At 59.4% G+C, this 14,408-nt stretch overlaps 3 protein-coding genes across 6 annotated transcripts in view; all 3 read right to left on the reverse strand.

The window, feature by feature from the left end:
- TET3 (tet methylcytosine dioxygenase 3) overlaps positions 1 to 4,440 on the reverse strand; it is a 32,694-nt gene extending 28,254 nt beyond the window's left edge. For 2 of the 4 annotated variants that reach the window (XM_065041107.1, XM_065041106.1), the window contains exon 1: positions 823 to 1,044. Coding sequence is in view for 2 of the 4 variants with exons in the window: in XM_065041105.1 (XP_064897177.1) it covers positions 4,299 to 4,325 (27 nt within the window). In the remaining 2 variants the exon portion in view is untranslated. Of the gene's footprint in view, positions 1 to 822; positions 1,045 to 4,298 lie in introns of those variants that run through there. The other 2 variants (XM_065041105.1, XM_065041104.1) reach the window with 2 other exon arrangements.
- Positions 4,441 to 6,101: 1,661 nt separating this feature from the next.
- DGUOK (deoxyguanosine kinase) lies at positions 6,102 to 10,176 on the reverse strand. Its single transcript, XM_065041112.1, has 7 exons — positions 10,025 to 10,176; positions 9,649 to 9,761; positions 9,376 to 9,557; positions 8,572 to 8,719; positions 7,010 to 7,125; positions 6,794 to 6,893; positions 6,102 to 6,569 (listed from the first exon to the last, which is right to left on the reverse strand). Exons 1-7 carry the CDS (start codon positions 10,101 to 10,103, stop codon positions 6,492 to 6,494), a joined length of 816 nt encoding a protein of 271 aa, XP_064897184.1. The 5' UTR covers positions 10,104 to 10,176; the 3' UTR covers positions 6,102 to 6,491.
- A 951-nt stretch (positions 10,177 to 11,127) lies between these two features.
- On the reverse strand, positions 11,128 to 14,408 carry ACTG2 (actin gamma 2, smooth muscle). Its single transcript, XM_005505244.3, has 9 exons — positions 14,259 to 14,408; positions 13,318 to 13,489; positions 13,101 to 13,229; positions 12,897 to 13,007; positions 12,423 to 12,507; positions 12,171 to 12,332; positions 11,887 to 12,078; positions 11,486 to 11,667; positions 11,128 to 11,378 (listed from the first exon to the last, which is right to left on the reverse strand). The coding sequence occupies exons 2-9, from the start codon at positions 13,441 to 13,443 to the stop codon at positions 11,235 to 11,237; spliced, it is 1,131 nt and encodes a 376-aa protein (XP_005505301.1). The 5' UTR covers positions 13,444 to 13,489; positions 14,259 to 14,408; the 3' UTR covers positions 11,128 to 11,234.

Genomic DNA, 14,408 nt, shown 5'->3' on the forward strand with positions numbered 1-14,408 from the left:
TCTCTGCGCACCTTTCCCTGACCTCGGGGACATCCCCCGGTGACGGAGGGATCCTGCCCTGTCACCAAAACTCTTGGCACCGGGACAACCGAAACCGCCACCTCAGATGGTGGATAAGACCCCTTTGATGAGGACAAGCCGCCTTTTCCCCCCATCTCCATCCTACCCCCAGCGTGACAAAAAGCTGGAGGGGGGGACACACCGACCTCGCCAGACCCCGTGTCCTCGTCACGGTGAGGGGGTGACAGCTGCCGGGTGACGTCAAGGTGACGTCACGCCGGGGGAGCCTCGTCACCCTTGTTAGCATCACGCTCGTTAGCATCACCCGCCGGACCCCTGAGCTCAGCACATTTTGGGGACGGAGGGGGGGGAAACCATTAAAATAATATTTAAAAATAAAGCTGAAAAGCAACGGGGTAATGAAGATTGGGGGGGGGGGGGCATTAGGGCTCACTCCCCCCCTCAACCCCCAAGTGCCCCCCGACCTGGTGCTGGAGAGAAAGAAAAGGGATAAAAGAGGGAAAATAGAGGAAAATCAGCGCGAAGGGGCGCAGGGCCCGGGGGGGCGGTGTGTGTGTGTGTCTGTGTGTCTGTCCGTGTGTGTCTGTCTGTGTGTGTCCGTCCCCCCCTCCCGGCCCCGCCGCTTTGTCCTCCCGGCCCCGCCGCTGCTTCATCCGCCAACGCGCAAACACCGCGGGGGGGGCACACGCTTCACCTCCCCCCTCACCCGCGGTTACAAACCCACGGAGGAGAGGCGGAGGGGGGTGGATATGCTTAGGGGGGGTGCAGAGAGAGGTATTTTTTTTGGGGGGGTGCGCTTACCTCGCCGCTCCCCCCGCCGCTGCCCTCGCAGCCCCCGCCGGGCCCCGCACGGATCCGGCCCTCAGGAGGAAGCCATCTTGTCTCCCTCTCCTCAGCGCTCCCTCACCGCCGCCCTGCTGCAGCCGGGGGGGGGGTTGACCGGCGCATCTCTCCTGCTTCCCCCCGCTTCTCCTCCTCTACTCCTCCTCCTTCTCCTCCTTCTCTCCTTCGCCCTCCGCGTAATTTCCCCCCCCCCCCCCCCCAACAAACACGCGTAACTCGCCCCCACGCAGCGCGACACCGCCCGCCCGCTCCCCCCGCCCGGGGCCGAGCGCGGCCGCTGCGCAGGAGCGGGGACACAGGGACACGGGGACACGGACACGCGGGGAGGTGCCTTGATCCCACACACCCCCACAAAAAAATGGGTGACAAGACCCCCAAACCCCGATTGTATCTGTGTGTGTCCCCCCCCACGGGAAACTGAGGCAGCTGGTGACAGGGACAGCAACACACAAGGGACAGCAACACACAGGGGACAGAACACAGACCCCCCTGCCCTCAGCAGCCAAGGGGTCCCCAAAACCACGCTTTACCCCCCTCCCCCCCCAAATATATTTTTTCCTGCCATTAAACCGCAGCGTTCTCATTAATTTGGGGCCCTGGATTTGGGGACGTTGCTAATTTGGGGACATGGTTAATTTGGGGACATGGTTCATGCAAGGACATGGTTAACTGGGGAACAGCAGAGCTTTGCAAGGCTTAAATCCCACACAAGCACCCCCATGTCACCCAGGTGTCCCCTTCTCCCCAAAATCCATGTCCCAGTGATACAGGGGGGACATTTTCCCATGGGAATGGGCCGGCGAAAGGGTTAAGCCAGGACTGGAATCCTTAAACCAGCCCTGACGGGATCAGCTCCGGCTTTTCCAGCCCGTCTGGAGCTCACAGGTCTCCCCTGTGACGCACACATGGATTTTAGGAGGGGGACGGAGGAAAAAGGGGAGTGGGAAGCCCCCAAAACCTTCCCCATCCGAGGCGACGCTCCTGGGATGCTCCAGCTTTATTCCCGGCCAAATCGCTGGCAAAACTTGGAACAAACTCCAAGGTGCCGAAGGTTTCCCAGGAGCGCCCCGCTGAAAAGCGTTTCCGAAAGGATTCGGAGGGGCCCAAGGAGCCCCAGGCCCACGGGATTCCCAGCGGGACGGATAAACCCGATGCCAGGCGGAAAACGTGACCCTGGGCGCGACGTCCCCATCCCTGTGACATTCGCTCGGGCTTGTCCCTTCCCAAAAAGGCCACAGTGAGCCGAGAGGTGACAGCAACACCGAGCCAGACCCCAACCTCTGCTCCGAGCAATAAATAGGAATAAACTGGTGCTGTGAACTGGTTGCCCCCCAATTTCCAACCTTTGCGCTGACGGCTGCAAAACCCCCTTTGCCCGGCCGAGCTCGGCACCAACGCAGAAAACATGAGGGGGGATTTAATTAACGCAAACGCTTCCATCCTCCCACCCTCCTCCTCCTCCGGCTGGACAGGGCGATTTGACCCCGAGTTGTTTTTGCTGTTTTTGCAGCTAAAATGTGAAATATTTCCAGTGCAAGCATCACTCTGGATTAACTGGGGACACCACCGGCGGGCAGGTGACAATCCTGTGGGTGACACTGGGATGTACCGGCCAAAAACGAGACAAACCCAGACCTGTCCTTCATCCCACCCATCACCTAGATGCTTTTTCTTTGTTGGAGATGCCAGATTCGTTTTGGGGTGATTTCATGCCAGTGAGATGAAAAAAAGAAGCAACAGCCCAACTCACCAGGAAAACCCCTTGAGATGGACGAATTTAGTAACTTTTTATTAGTGATGCTTTAAATGAGATTATCCCTAATCTCCGGCGTTCGGCACTGAGACAGTTTGCCAAATTCGGTTGGGGCTTTCATTTCCCAATGCCGGGGACGTGCCGGGGACACTTTGATCTGCATCACGTCCCACCAACCACCTGCCAAAGCGGTTTTGGGGTCCCGGTGTAACCGATCCCACCGGGAATGGGGTTTCTCGTGGGATTTATATAAGTTTCATCCCCTCCAAACTGGGGTAGAAGGGTCGGAGCATCCTCCCCTCCACTAGCCCATCTTTCCTGGGTGGTTTGGGCACCTCTTGCTTCAAACCGGCGGCTCCCCGGCGCCGAGCGAGGCTTTGCCATGTATTTTGGTAATGAGCAGGTTGACAATGATTAGTTATGCAAACAGCATCAAGAGGCGCCTGGGGAGGGTCCAGTGGGATGGGGAGCGGAGCAAAACCTCGACCTGCAGCACCGTCCTTCCTCCTCCTCCTCTCCCAAAACCCCCATGGATGGAGCCGCGTCGCCCAGCGTGGAAACCAAACCCCACGGTTCGGTGCCCCACAGCACGAAGGCGGCGATGCGAGGGGAGACGCCGGCTTTGCCGAGCCGGCCGAACGGGCAGAACCGGTGCTGGGGGAAGGAGCCGGCTCCTCGTGTTGTTTCCTTTGCCAAAACACCCCGGGAAATGTGCCGGGACGTGGGAAGCGCGGCACACCCCGCGGGAATCCCACCTGGGGGGATCCCACCGCTCCCGGCTCCGGCAACACCGGCATAAATCATCTTTTTTAACGTGTCCACCCCAGAAAAGCGCCGGGGCTCCAATCCCCACCGTCAGCCGTTTTCACCGGCGCTTTGTCAAGGGCAAAGTCCGTCCTCGTGCCATTTCCAAGCGGCTTGTCCCTGTGTCCCCACCGTCCCATCCCACCCGCCAGCCCAAGGGCAAAACCAGACACAACCTGGAGGCGCGAGGCGGTCGCTCACCCCCAAAATACCCCCAAAAAAACCCAAAGCGGCATCAACATTTTAGCGAGCAAAGTCATAAAAATAAACCCCACCAAGACATCCCCACTGCCCCATTTTGGACCCCCCAAACCCGACACGATATTAGAAATCCCGGTTCCAACCATCCCAGCCGGTCAAACCAGAAGCGCCGATGGAAAACACCGTAATTTTCGGTGGGGAAAGCGCCACGACTCGTTAGCGCGGCGACGCTCCCCCCGGGCACGGCTCTGCCCTCCAAGTACCCCTTTCTTTTTGGGGACCCCCCCACCCCCAAACAGCACCCGAGTGTGTTTCACAAAGCATTTTGCTCTTTTATACCAAGAAATGCAACAAAATTCAATTTAAAGGTGGGGGTTTGTCCCACGCATCTGCCACCCACCCCACGGTGGCGTTTTGGGGACACCCCAGTGACAAGCGGAGCTTGGAGGGGGGGGGGTTTAAGGCATCAAAGCGGCTTTTAAAGCAACAGAAAGTCCCGTTTCCTGCGGAAATACACTTAAAAAAATAAACCCAACAACCAACCAAGAAGGGGCTTTCCCTGCCAACCCCCCTACAAGTTACAGCGATGTTACAACCAACCCAAAGAGACCATAAATCACCCCAAAAAGGTGAAGGTGATCGGGGCGGTGTGTGGATGGATTTGGGGGGAACTCACCTCCTGGTGAAACCCCTCGCTGTCCATAGAATGTTAGATTTCGGGGCTCCCCCCCGCTGCGGCGGAGCGGGGGGCACGGGTGGCCGGACCGGGCTGGCACAGGAACCGGGGACCCGGCGAGAGGGACATCACGGTGTCACCGTCCCCCCCGCGCCGTGGGGACAGCGGCGACTTCTGTGGGGACAGAGACGACGGCGAATGAAGCTCCTGGCTTGGCGTGAGTCACCCCAACTTTGAATTTCCACCCCGGAGGCGGCTCCGCTGCCTCCCCACCCTTCCCTCCTTCCCCCCCCAAAACTCCCACCCAAACAGGGGTGCTGCCCCCCCACCCCCCCTAATCCCACCCCTTTATTTCTTCCAACCCCTTTATTTGCCATTTTTCCCCTCAAAACCGCTTTGCGCAACTTCGCCCCTCTGCCGCGCAACTTCTTCAACTTTCCACCCCCCCCCAACACCCCCAAATTTAGATACAAAGAGCGTTACCGGAAAAAAGGGGTTCAGCGCCCCCTTGGAAATGGGGGGGGCTCGACCTGGTGGAGGATTTTTTTTGTTCTTGGGGGGGGTGGGGAAGTAAAATAGGGGTGAAATGGGGCTGCAAATTGCCCCCCCCCCAGGCAAGTGGGTGTTGCAGCGGAGCTGCACGTTGCTGCTGCTGCTGCTGCTGCGTCCTTTGTTCTGCAGGCGCCCGCTCGGGGGGACCCGCCGGCCCGGGGGGGGCTTGGGGACAGCAGCCTGGGACACCCCCCATAATGCTTTGCGGCAAGCAAGGGGTTGGGGGGGGCACCCAGACCCCCTGGGGTTACAACGTGGGGGGGGTTAGGGGGTGAAATCTGGTGGTTTTGAAGGGTTTGGGGGGAAGTGAGGGGGGTGTTTATTGTAGGGTCGGCTGCTGGGAGGGTGCAGTGGGGTGTTATTGTAGGGTCGCTGGATAAGGGCGGGGGGCAGTGGGTTGTTATTGTAGGGTCGCTGGATGTGGGGGTGCAGCGGGGTGTTATTGTAGGGTCGCTGGATAAGGCGGGGGGAAATGGGTTGTTATTGTAGGGTTGTCAGCTGTGGGTCCGTACCAGTTTGTTATTGTAGGGTCGCCAGCCGCGGGTCCATCCGGGTTGTTACTGTAGGGTCGCCAGCCGCGGGTCCAGCCGGGTTGTTATTGTAGGGTCGCCAGCCTGGGGTCCAGCCGGGTTGTTATTGTAGGGCCGCCAGCCGCGGGTCCATCTCCGCGTCCCCGCTCTGTTGTTATTGCAGGGTCGTTAAGCGGAGTCCGCGCAGGTCCCACTCTGTTGTTATTGTAGGGTCGCTGGAGAAAACCCGGGCTCCTGTGCCCTCCCAAGCCCCCCACCCTCAACTCAAACCCTACCCCATAGTTCTCCCCCCACCAAATTCCCCGTTTCTTGTCCCCAAATCTGCCCCCCCCCGCTACCTCCGGGGCAGGTGCCCCTCACACGTGCTCTGCCCCACCCCCTGCAGGCCCCGCCCCCCGTGTTTATGTAGGGTCGCACACTACCCCGCCCCCTCCTCTAAAGGCGGGAAGGGGCTGGGCCACCATCCCTGCCCCCCCCCCACCAAGGGGTCCCCCCTAAAGAGCCAACCCCCCCCCAGCCAAACCCACCCAAATTCCCAAGGTTTACCCCCAAACCCAACCCAGTGTGACCCACAGGGCACCGTGTCTGCCCGCCACCTCCACAGGGTCACCCCCCAACTCCCCCAGCCACAGACACCCCAAAACCAGAGGAACGATGTCACCCCCTGGGACAGCACCCACCAGAGCCCTCCCAACCCCCCACCCGCGGGTCAAGACACAGAAGAGTTCAACATTGCTTTATTTTTAACTTAAGGGAAAAAATCTATATATACATCTAAAATAACCAAATAAGGGGGTTGGTGTAACTTAAACATCACGATTTTTTTGTTGGAATTTAACCTTATGGAACATCCCTGGTTCCGGCCCCCCTAGAGGGTCCCTGTGGATGGGGAGGGGGTGGCAGGGGTGACAGGGAACCCCAAACGTGGTGGAGCACAGGGAGCACCCTGAGGCTCATCCCGCGGCTGCACCTCCCAATTATTCACCTTAAAACTACCCCGTGCTGCCCGCGCTTTAAATACACCCCTCGCCCGGATTAAAAGGGCGAAGGGGGACAGTTGGGGACCAGGATCTGTCCCTTGTCCTCGGCGTCGGGATCTTTGGTGGGGGTTTCACGGCTCCAACGCTCGGTGAGGGTCGGGGCGCAATGGTGAAGCTTCTGCTCGAAGCGCCGCCGTAAACGCCTCCACCTGCAGGGAGAAGGTGACTGAGACACTGGGACGGCACTGGGACGGCACTGGGACGGCACTGGGACGGCACTGGGACGGCTGAGGATTAAACCAGCTCGGCCCAAGGGCGTGGAAATTATTTTTGCTGTGGAAAAAGGAAGATGAGGCGGCGGCTCGGAGGTCAGCGCGACCCCGACAGCAGTCCCAGTGCTCCCAGTAAGGGGATGTCACGGAGCCGTGCCCACCTGCGCCATGAGGACGCCCTGCACGGCCACGTCGTGCTCAAAGTCCTTGTCCACGTCCAGCACCAGGACGGGTGCGTCCTTCATGTCCTCAAAGTGGACCCTGAAGAAATGAAAAAGGGGTGAAACCAAAGAAACCCCCAAACCGGGGAGGTCACCCCAAACCCGTGGCTGGTCCGGGTGCCCAGGGGAGTGCGGGGGGTGCAGATTGGGACTCACTTGGTGGTTTTCTCCACCAGCCAGTGCTCGTGCTGGGCGTGGAGCTGCTGCAGGTACTGCAGCTGGATCCCCCCCTCCTCGCTCCGCGCCCGCCGCCGCAGCCGCTCCAGGCACGTCTGCACCCGCACCGGGGTTAACGGGAGAGACCGGAGTTAACGGGAGAGACGGCAGGTTAATGGGATGTGGGGGAGAGGGAGGGTTACTGGGATGCGGGGAGAGATGTTAATGGGAGAGATAGGAGAGGGAGGTGAACGGGATGCAGGAAAGGAGAGGTGAACGGGACGCAGGGAGACGGGAGGTTAACGGGAGAGACAGGAGAGAAGGAAAGTTAACAGGAAAGATGGGAGAGGGAGGTTAATGGGAGAGATGGGAGTTAACGGGACATGGGAGAGATGGCAGGTTAATGGGATGTGGGGGAGAGGGAGGGTTACTGGGATGCGGGGAGAGATGTTAATGGGAGAGATAGGAGAGGGAGGTGAACGGGATGCAGGAAAGGAGAGGTGAACGGGATGCAGGGAGACGGGAGGTTAACGGGAGAGACGGGAGGTTAACGGGATGTGGGAGAGATGGAAGGGTAGTTGGGGAGAGATGGAAGGGTATTTGGGGAGATGGGAGAGGGAGGTTGATGGGATGTAGAAGATGAGGATATAGGGAAACAGGAGATTAATGGGATGTGGGAAAGGTGGAAGGTTATTGGGGGAGACAGGAGGTTAACAGGAGAGACGGGGGAGAAGGAAAGTTAACAGGAAAGATGGGAGAGGGAGGTTAATGGGAGAGACAGGAGTTTACAAGACGTGGGAAAGATGAAAGGTTAACGGGATGTGGGGGAGAGGGAAGGTTACTGGGATGCTGGGAGAGATGGTAATAGGAGAGGGAGGTTAATGGGATGCAGGAAAGGAGAGGTGAACGGGATGCAGGGAGATGGGAGGTTAATGGGAGAGACGGGAGGTGAACGAGATGCGGGAGAGATGGAAGGGTATTTGGGGAGACGTGAAAGGGAGGTTCATGGGATGTGGAAGAGGACACAGGGAAACGGGAGATTAATGGGATGTGGGAAAGGTGGAAGGTTAACCGGGGAGATGGAAAATTAACAGGAAAGATGGGAGAGGGAGGCTAATGGGACAGATGGGAGTTAATGGGACGTGGGAGAGATGGAAGGTTAACAGGACACAGGGAGACAGGAGGTTAATGGGAGAGATGAACAGGATGCAGGAGACAAGAGGTTATGGGGTGCAGGGAGACGGGATGTTAACGGGAGACAGGAGGGAGGTTAACAGGGTAACGGGGTTGATGGGATGTTAACAGGAGACGGGGGGAGGTTACCGGGATAAGGGAGTCCAGCACAGCCACCCCAGGGGAGGGACCGCAGCCGAACACCAGACACCCCCATCAAACACCCCCATTAGACACTGCAGCCCCCCCTCTCCAAAATCCACTCCACAGCAAGACTCCCACCCACATTCCCATGGGAAGCCCGACAATTCCTGGTTAAACCCCAACATTCTGGCAATTCCAGGAGCTCAGAGCCGAACCCCCCGCCTCCCCATCCCCGCTGAACCCACCTGCGGCGTCGCCCGCAGGTAGAGGAAGCCGTGCAGCGCGGCGCGGGGCCCCAGCTGCCGCAGCAGGAACCCGTGCCAGTCCTGGTAAATGGCCCATTCCAGCGGCTGCAGGTGTCCGGCCTCAAAGAGGTTCTTGGCAAAAACGTACCTGGAAGAGACGGAGAGAGGGGATGGGGCAGCTGGCATTAGGACCTCCCACCATCTCCATGCCCAGGCGGCTTCACGGCCATTTATTCACCCTTTTCTTTTTTGCACAAAGCAGGAACTATGGGTGCTTAATTAGGGCAGAAATCCTTAATTTGGGGCTGAGCAATCACAGAATTGTTTTGGGTGGGAAAGCCTCTTGAGCTCATCGAGTCCAACCATAACCCACCCCAGCACTGACCCATGTCCTGAGAACCTCATCTCCATCTGTCCAACCCTCCAGGGATGGTGACTCCAGCACTGCCCTGGGCAGCCTGTTCCAATGCCCCACAGCCCTTTGGGGAACAAATTATCCCAAATTTTCAACCTCAGCCTCCCCTGGCACAACTTGAGGCCGTTTCCTCTGGTCCTGGTGCTTGTTCCTGGGGAGCAGAGCCCGAGCCCCCTGGCTCCAAGCTCCTTTCTTTTCATACCATTCACACATTTTCCAAGCAGCCGTGAGCAAAACTTATTTGGGGTATAACAACATCCCAAATTATCCAAAAGCATGTTTCTGTAATTAAGCATCACTCAGGACAGCAGCTCCGGGACAGAACCTGCGCCATGGGGATGCTCATTATCCCATTTAACCCCTTCATCCCGATTTAAATCCGGGGGTACCTGTCGCTGTAGACGGAGCGTTCGAAGACCCGCACGGGGTGGGGGGTCCCAGGGGGCCGCTCAGGCGGTGGTTCCAGCATCGCCTTGAGGCGGCCGAGGCAGGAGAAGGTCTGGAAGGTGTAGGACCAGCGCGCTGGCTCCTGGTACATCATCTGCAGCAGGTTGGCAGAGCCCACGGCCGCCTGCCAAATAAAAGCCGGGGGGTGAGGTTGCGTCCCCCACCCACAGCGCAGTGCCGGATGATGCCGCCACGTAACCAGGAGCCAGTGTTACCTGCGCCGCACCGCTGGCTGGTACCTTCTGCCATTGTGCCACGGGCTCGGTCACCAAGTGCCACTCGGGGAAGGTGGCACCCAACAGCTTCAGGAAGGTGGATTTGCCCACGGCTGTGGGGAGAAGGGGGGGCAACACAGGGTGAGCCTGTGCCCACTCCCCCACCCGACCCACTCGTGGGGTGTCCCCTCTCTAAGCTAGGCAGCAAGAATCATTAATTACAGACATTAAATTGGACACTAAGAGGCTTCAAGCTGCGCACCTCCCACCCCAAATCTTGCCTCCACCCCTCTCCAGTCCCCCCCTACCACCAGTGCCCCCCCCCCCGCTCCTTGTCCCCCCAGGTGTCCCCATTGTCCCCGTCCCCCCCCGGTACCGATGTTCCCCTCCAGGGCCAGGCGCAGGGCGGCCCCGCCCCCCCACATCCCGCCACCGCTTCCGCTTTCCCGCGTCATATGCAAATGACATGGAAACGGACGGCGCGCGCTGCCCCGCTTGACGTCACGGCGCGGGGGGGGCGGGAACAGCCGAGGGAGGCGGGGATGGAGGCGCGCGCAGGGCAGGGGATGGTAATTTATGTAAATGAGACCCCGCCCACAGCTCGGGGTGGGGCACCTACAAGGGGCGGGGCACTGGGGGAGGCCACCAGTTGGGGACACCAAGGTGGGGTTTGGGACACCAGTGTGGGTCTGGGGGCACCCGGATGGGACTGGAGGTACCAGTATAGGGTTTGGGACACCAGGGTGGGACTGGAGACACCAGGGTAGGACTGGGGGCACTGGTATAGGGTTTGGGACACAAGGATGGGACTGGGGGTACCAGGATGGGGACAAGGGTGTTGACATGCGGTTGGGGACATCAACGTGGGGTCAAGGACGTCATTGAGGGCACCAGCATGGGGTTGGGGGCACCAGTGTGAGGTCAAGAACATCAACGTGGAGTTGGGGCCACCAGGTCAGGGTTGGGGACACCAGGTGAGGATTGGGGACACCAACATGGGGTCAGGGGCATAACATGAGGTCAAGGACATCAACAGGGAATCAAGGACACCAACGCAACACTGAGGGCATCAACAGCGGGTTGGGGACATCAGTGTGACATAAGGGACACCGACATGAGGTCAAAGGCATCAATACAGGGTCAGGGACACCAACATGATGCTCGGGGCATCACCACGGGGTTGGGGACATCAGCACAACATTGGAGGCACCAATATGGGGTCAAGGATACCAACACAACATTGGGGGCACCAACATGGGGTCAAGGGCATCAACCTGGGCTTGGAGGCACCAACCCAGGGTTGGGGTCATCAAGGCGAAGTCAACAGTATCACCATGATATCAGGGACTCCAAGAGGGGACCATGGGCATCCATGTGAGGTCAGGGACTACCCCATCCCTTCCCCCCAACTACCCTCATCCCCCCCCAACCCCTCCCACCCCTCCACACCCCCAAAATCTGCCAGAAAAGGGGCAGAGCCTGGAGAAAAGGCTTTAATGCGCAGTGCATGGTGGGGAGGAGCAGCGGGGACCGAGGACGAGCGGGGTGCCCTGGCACGGGGGGCCGCTGCGGGGTGGGGAAGGGGCTTAGAAGCATTTTCGGTGGACGATGGAAGGTCCGGCCTCGTCGTACTCGGGTTTGCTGATCCACATCTGCTGGAAGGTGGAGAGGGACGCCAGGATGGAGCCGCCGATCCACACCGAGTACTTCCGCTCCGGCGGGGCGATGATCTGCCGAGACATGAGCCGTTAGGACGCACCCCGTGATGTCCCCCCTTCCCCAAATCTGCGCCGGGGGGTGTTGGTGGCCACGGTTTGTCCCCCACACCACCACCTACTTTGATCTTCATGGTGCTGGGAGCCAGCGCCGTGATTTCCTTCTGCATGCGGTCGGCGATGCCGGGGTACATGGTGGTGCCACCGGACAAGACATTGTTGGCGTAGAGGTCCTTGCGGATGTCGATGTCGCACTTCATGATGGAGTTGTAGGTCGTCTCGTGGATGCCAGCTGACTCCATGCCTGGGGGGGAAAAAAAGGGCTGTCAGCACCCTGACCCCCACCCACACCTCCTCAAGGCTCCCCAGAAGAGCCACGGGGATACATATGGGTTTGTCCCCCCTGTTTGGGGTGCAAAGAACTTGGGGAAGCCTCAGTGGGGCACCCATGGGTGCTGTTTGCCCACTGGTGGGGATGGGGGGCAACCACTGAAGGGACAGAAAGATAATTTGGGGGGCTCACCGATGAAAGAGGGTTGGAAGAGGGTCTCGGGGCAGCGGAAACGCTCGTTGCCGATGGTGATGACCTGCCCGTCGGGGAGCTCGTAGCTCTTCTCCAGCGAGGAGGAGGAGGCAGCTGTGGCCATTTCGTTCTCAAAGTCCAGAGCCACATAGCAGAGCTTCTCCTTGATGTCACGCACAATTTCCCGCTCGGCTGCAGGAAGCGACGGCGAACAGGCTCAACCTGGTGCCGCTGCGGCACCGTGGGGACCCCATCACCCCGTGCCCCCCTCCCCGGCCCCGTACCGGTGGTGACGAAGGAGTAGCCCCTCTCGGTGAGGATCTTCATGAGGTAGTCAGTGAGGTCACGGCCGGCCAAGTCAAGACGCATGATGGCGTGGGGCAGAGCATAGCCCTCATAGATGGGCACGTTGTGGGTGACGCCATCCCCGGAGTCGAGGACAATACCTGGGATGGGGGGAGGAAGGTGAGGGGGGACTCAAAGCCGCCTTGGTCCCTTCCCCATCGTGGGCGGTTGATGCCGTGTGTCCTACTCACCGGTCGTGCGGCCGGAGGCGTAGAGGGAGAGGACGGCTTGGATGGCGACGTACATGGCGGGGACGTTAAAGGTTTCGAACATGATCTGAGAGGGAGTGTGAGAGGTTAGGGGGAGCATGAGGGTCCCCAGTGACACCCCATCCCGACCCACAGGGGCCTGTGCCTTCCCGGGGAGGCAGAACACGCAGATCATCACATTGCATGGAAAAATAAGTGGATGGACGCGTTGCATAGACATGTGAGGCAGTGCACGGCATGGAGCAACACATGGGCTGGTTCTTCGGGGGTCAGCACATTGGGTGGTAATCCGTGGGTCCATGTGAGCACATGGACACCCCACCAAGAGGGACATCCCCATCCTGCTGCTCAACCCCTTGCCAACCCCTCTGGGCTTATTGAACCCCCAAACCCTCCAGCCCTTCCCGCAGTTTCGAAGGGTCCATCCCCATCCCTGGGGGTCCTGTGGCTCCTCACCTGGGTCATCTTCTCCCGGTTGGCCTTGGGGTTCAGGGGAGCCTCGGTGAGCAGCGTCGGGTGCTCCTCGGGGGCCACGCGCAGCTCGTTGTAGAAGGAGTGGTGCCAGATCTGGAGCAGGCAAAGGAAAATTAGGGGGTTTTACCCCAAAATGAAGCCGCGGCCAGTGCCCACTCCCTGTCGCAGAGGTCGGGGGTGTCTCACCTTCTCCATGTCATCCCAGTTGGTGATGATGCCGTGCTCGATGGGGTACTTGAGCGTGAGGATACCCCTCTTGCTCTGCGCCTCATCGCCCACGTAGCTGTCTTTCTGCCCCATGCCTACCATGACACCCTAACGCCGGCAGGAGAGACGGCCTCGTTAGCCTCATTTCGGTGATTAAAGCAGCGTGGGGGGTGTTTTTCCCCACCCGGGTACCAACCTGGTGCCGGGGCCGCCCAACGATGGAGGGGAAGACCGCACGGGGGGCATCGTCGCCAGCAAATCCGGCTTTGCAGAGGCCGGAGCCATTGTCACAGACCAGGGCGGTGGTTTCCTCGTCGCACATGGTGGGGCCGGGAGTGGTTGGCGTTCAGGGGGACCTGGGGGAAAAGCTGGGGCAAAAAAGGGGAACATTAATTAAAAGGTTGGAGGGGGAAAGGGTTATGCCACATCGCGTCCGGCTTCGGGGTTGTGAGGGTCCTTGGGGATGTGCGGTCCTGAAAAATCCTCCGCATCCCATGCCAAGGGCTGGCTGTGGGTCCAACCCCAGTGCGGCGGTGCTGGGAGTGGGTGCTGCTTGTCCCCCATGGGTGCTGCTCTGTGCCAACGCTGCTTCTCCATCCTTCGCCCCAAACGGGTGCCAAAACCTCCTGCCCGGGGAGCTCCGGTGTCACCGTCCCCAAACCCAGGGGAGGAAAAACCCTCTGGTTTGGTCCTGTCTCAGCAGCTGCTCGGACCTCGCATCCTTTCCCAAAAATGGGAATAAAAAATAGAAATAGCCCTTCCTGGGGGGGCGCCCCCTTTCACGACCCTCCAGAATCCAGAGGGAAGCAGCAAAAAACCTCACAGGAGCCCAAAATAGACAAAAAAAGGGAAAAAAAAAAAGTAAAAACCAACATCACCAATAAAACAAAACAAAATTAAAACCCCAAAATCTCAGGCATTTCTGGAAAAGCACGACCCACTTTGGCCGCAACCCAGCTCTTGGCGCCTCGGTGGAAAACCCCAGTTGTGGGGTCATCACGGGGTTGTCACCCCTCCCGTGCCATGCGAACTGAGCCGGGGCCACCCCATAAGCACCAGGGCACCCCAAACCCCCCAGGGTCTCTTTTCCCTCCCACCGTCCAAGCAAAAGGGGAATGGGGACCGGGTTGTACTCACCACGGAGGCGAGAGCTCCTTTCCTCTGGGACCGAGTCCCGATGCGCCTTTGGTATAAATACCAGCGAGTCCGTGAAACCTCAGAGGCGGATCCTCTCTAAACAAAGACCCTAAATAGGCTAAGTGATGGTGCGGTGGCCATATGGCCATA

Source organism: Columba livia, chromosome 25 (genome assembly GCF_036013475.1).
Source record: "Columba livia isolate bColLiv1 breed racing homer chromosome 25, bColLiv1.pat.W.v2, whole genome shotgun sequence".
NCBI lineage: Eukaryota > Metazoa > Chordata > Aves > Columbiformes > Columbidae > Columba > Columba livia.

Bases quoted from the DNA above. Each gene is read 5' to 3' on its own strand.
- ACTG2 (XM_005505244.3), bottom strand. From the start codon at position 13,443: ATGTGCGACGAGGAAACCACCGCCCTGGTCTGTGACAATGGCTCCGGC. The intron at 12,508-12,896 runs GTGAGGAGCCAC...ACTCCCTCTCAG, and splicing joins ACCGGGAGAAGATGACCCAG to ATCATGTTCGAAACCTTTAA. The intron at 12,079-12,170 runs GTACGGGGCCGG...CGCTTCCTGCAG, and splicing joins CTACTCCTTCGTCACCACCG to CCGAGCGGGAAATTGTGCGT.
- DGUOK (XM_065041112.1), bottom strand. From the start codon at position 10,103: ATGACGCGGGAAAGCGGAAGCGGTGGCGGGATGTGGGGGGGCGGGGCC. The intron at 9,762-10,024 runs GTACCGGGGGGG...TTCTCCCCACAG, and splicing joins GGCCCTGGAGGGGAACATCG to CCGTGGGCAAATCCACCTTC. The intron at 8,720-9,375 runs GTACCCCCGGAT...CGTCTCTTCCAG, and splicing joins CGCTCCGTCTACAGCGACAG to GTACGTTTTTGCCAAGAACC.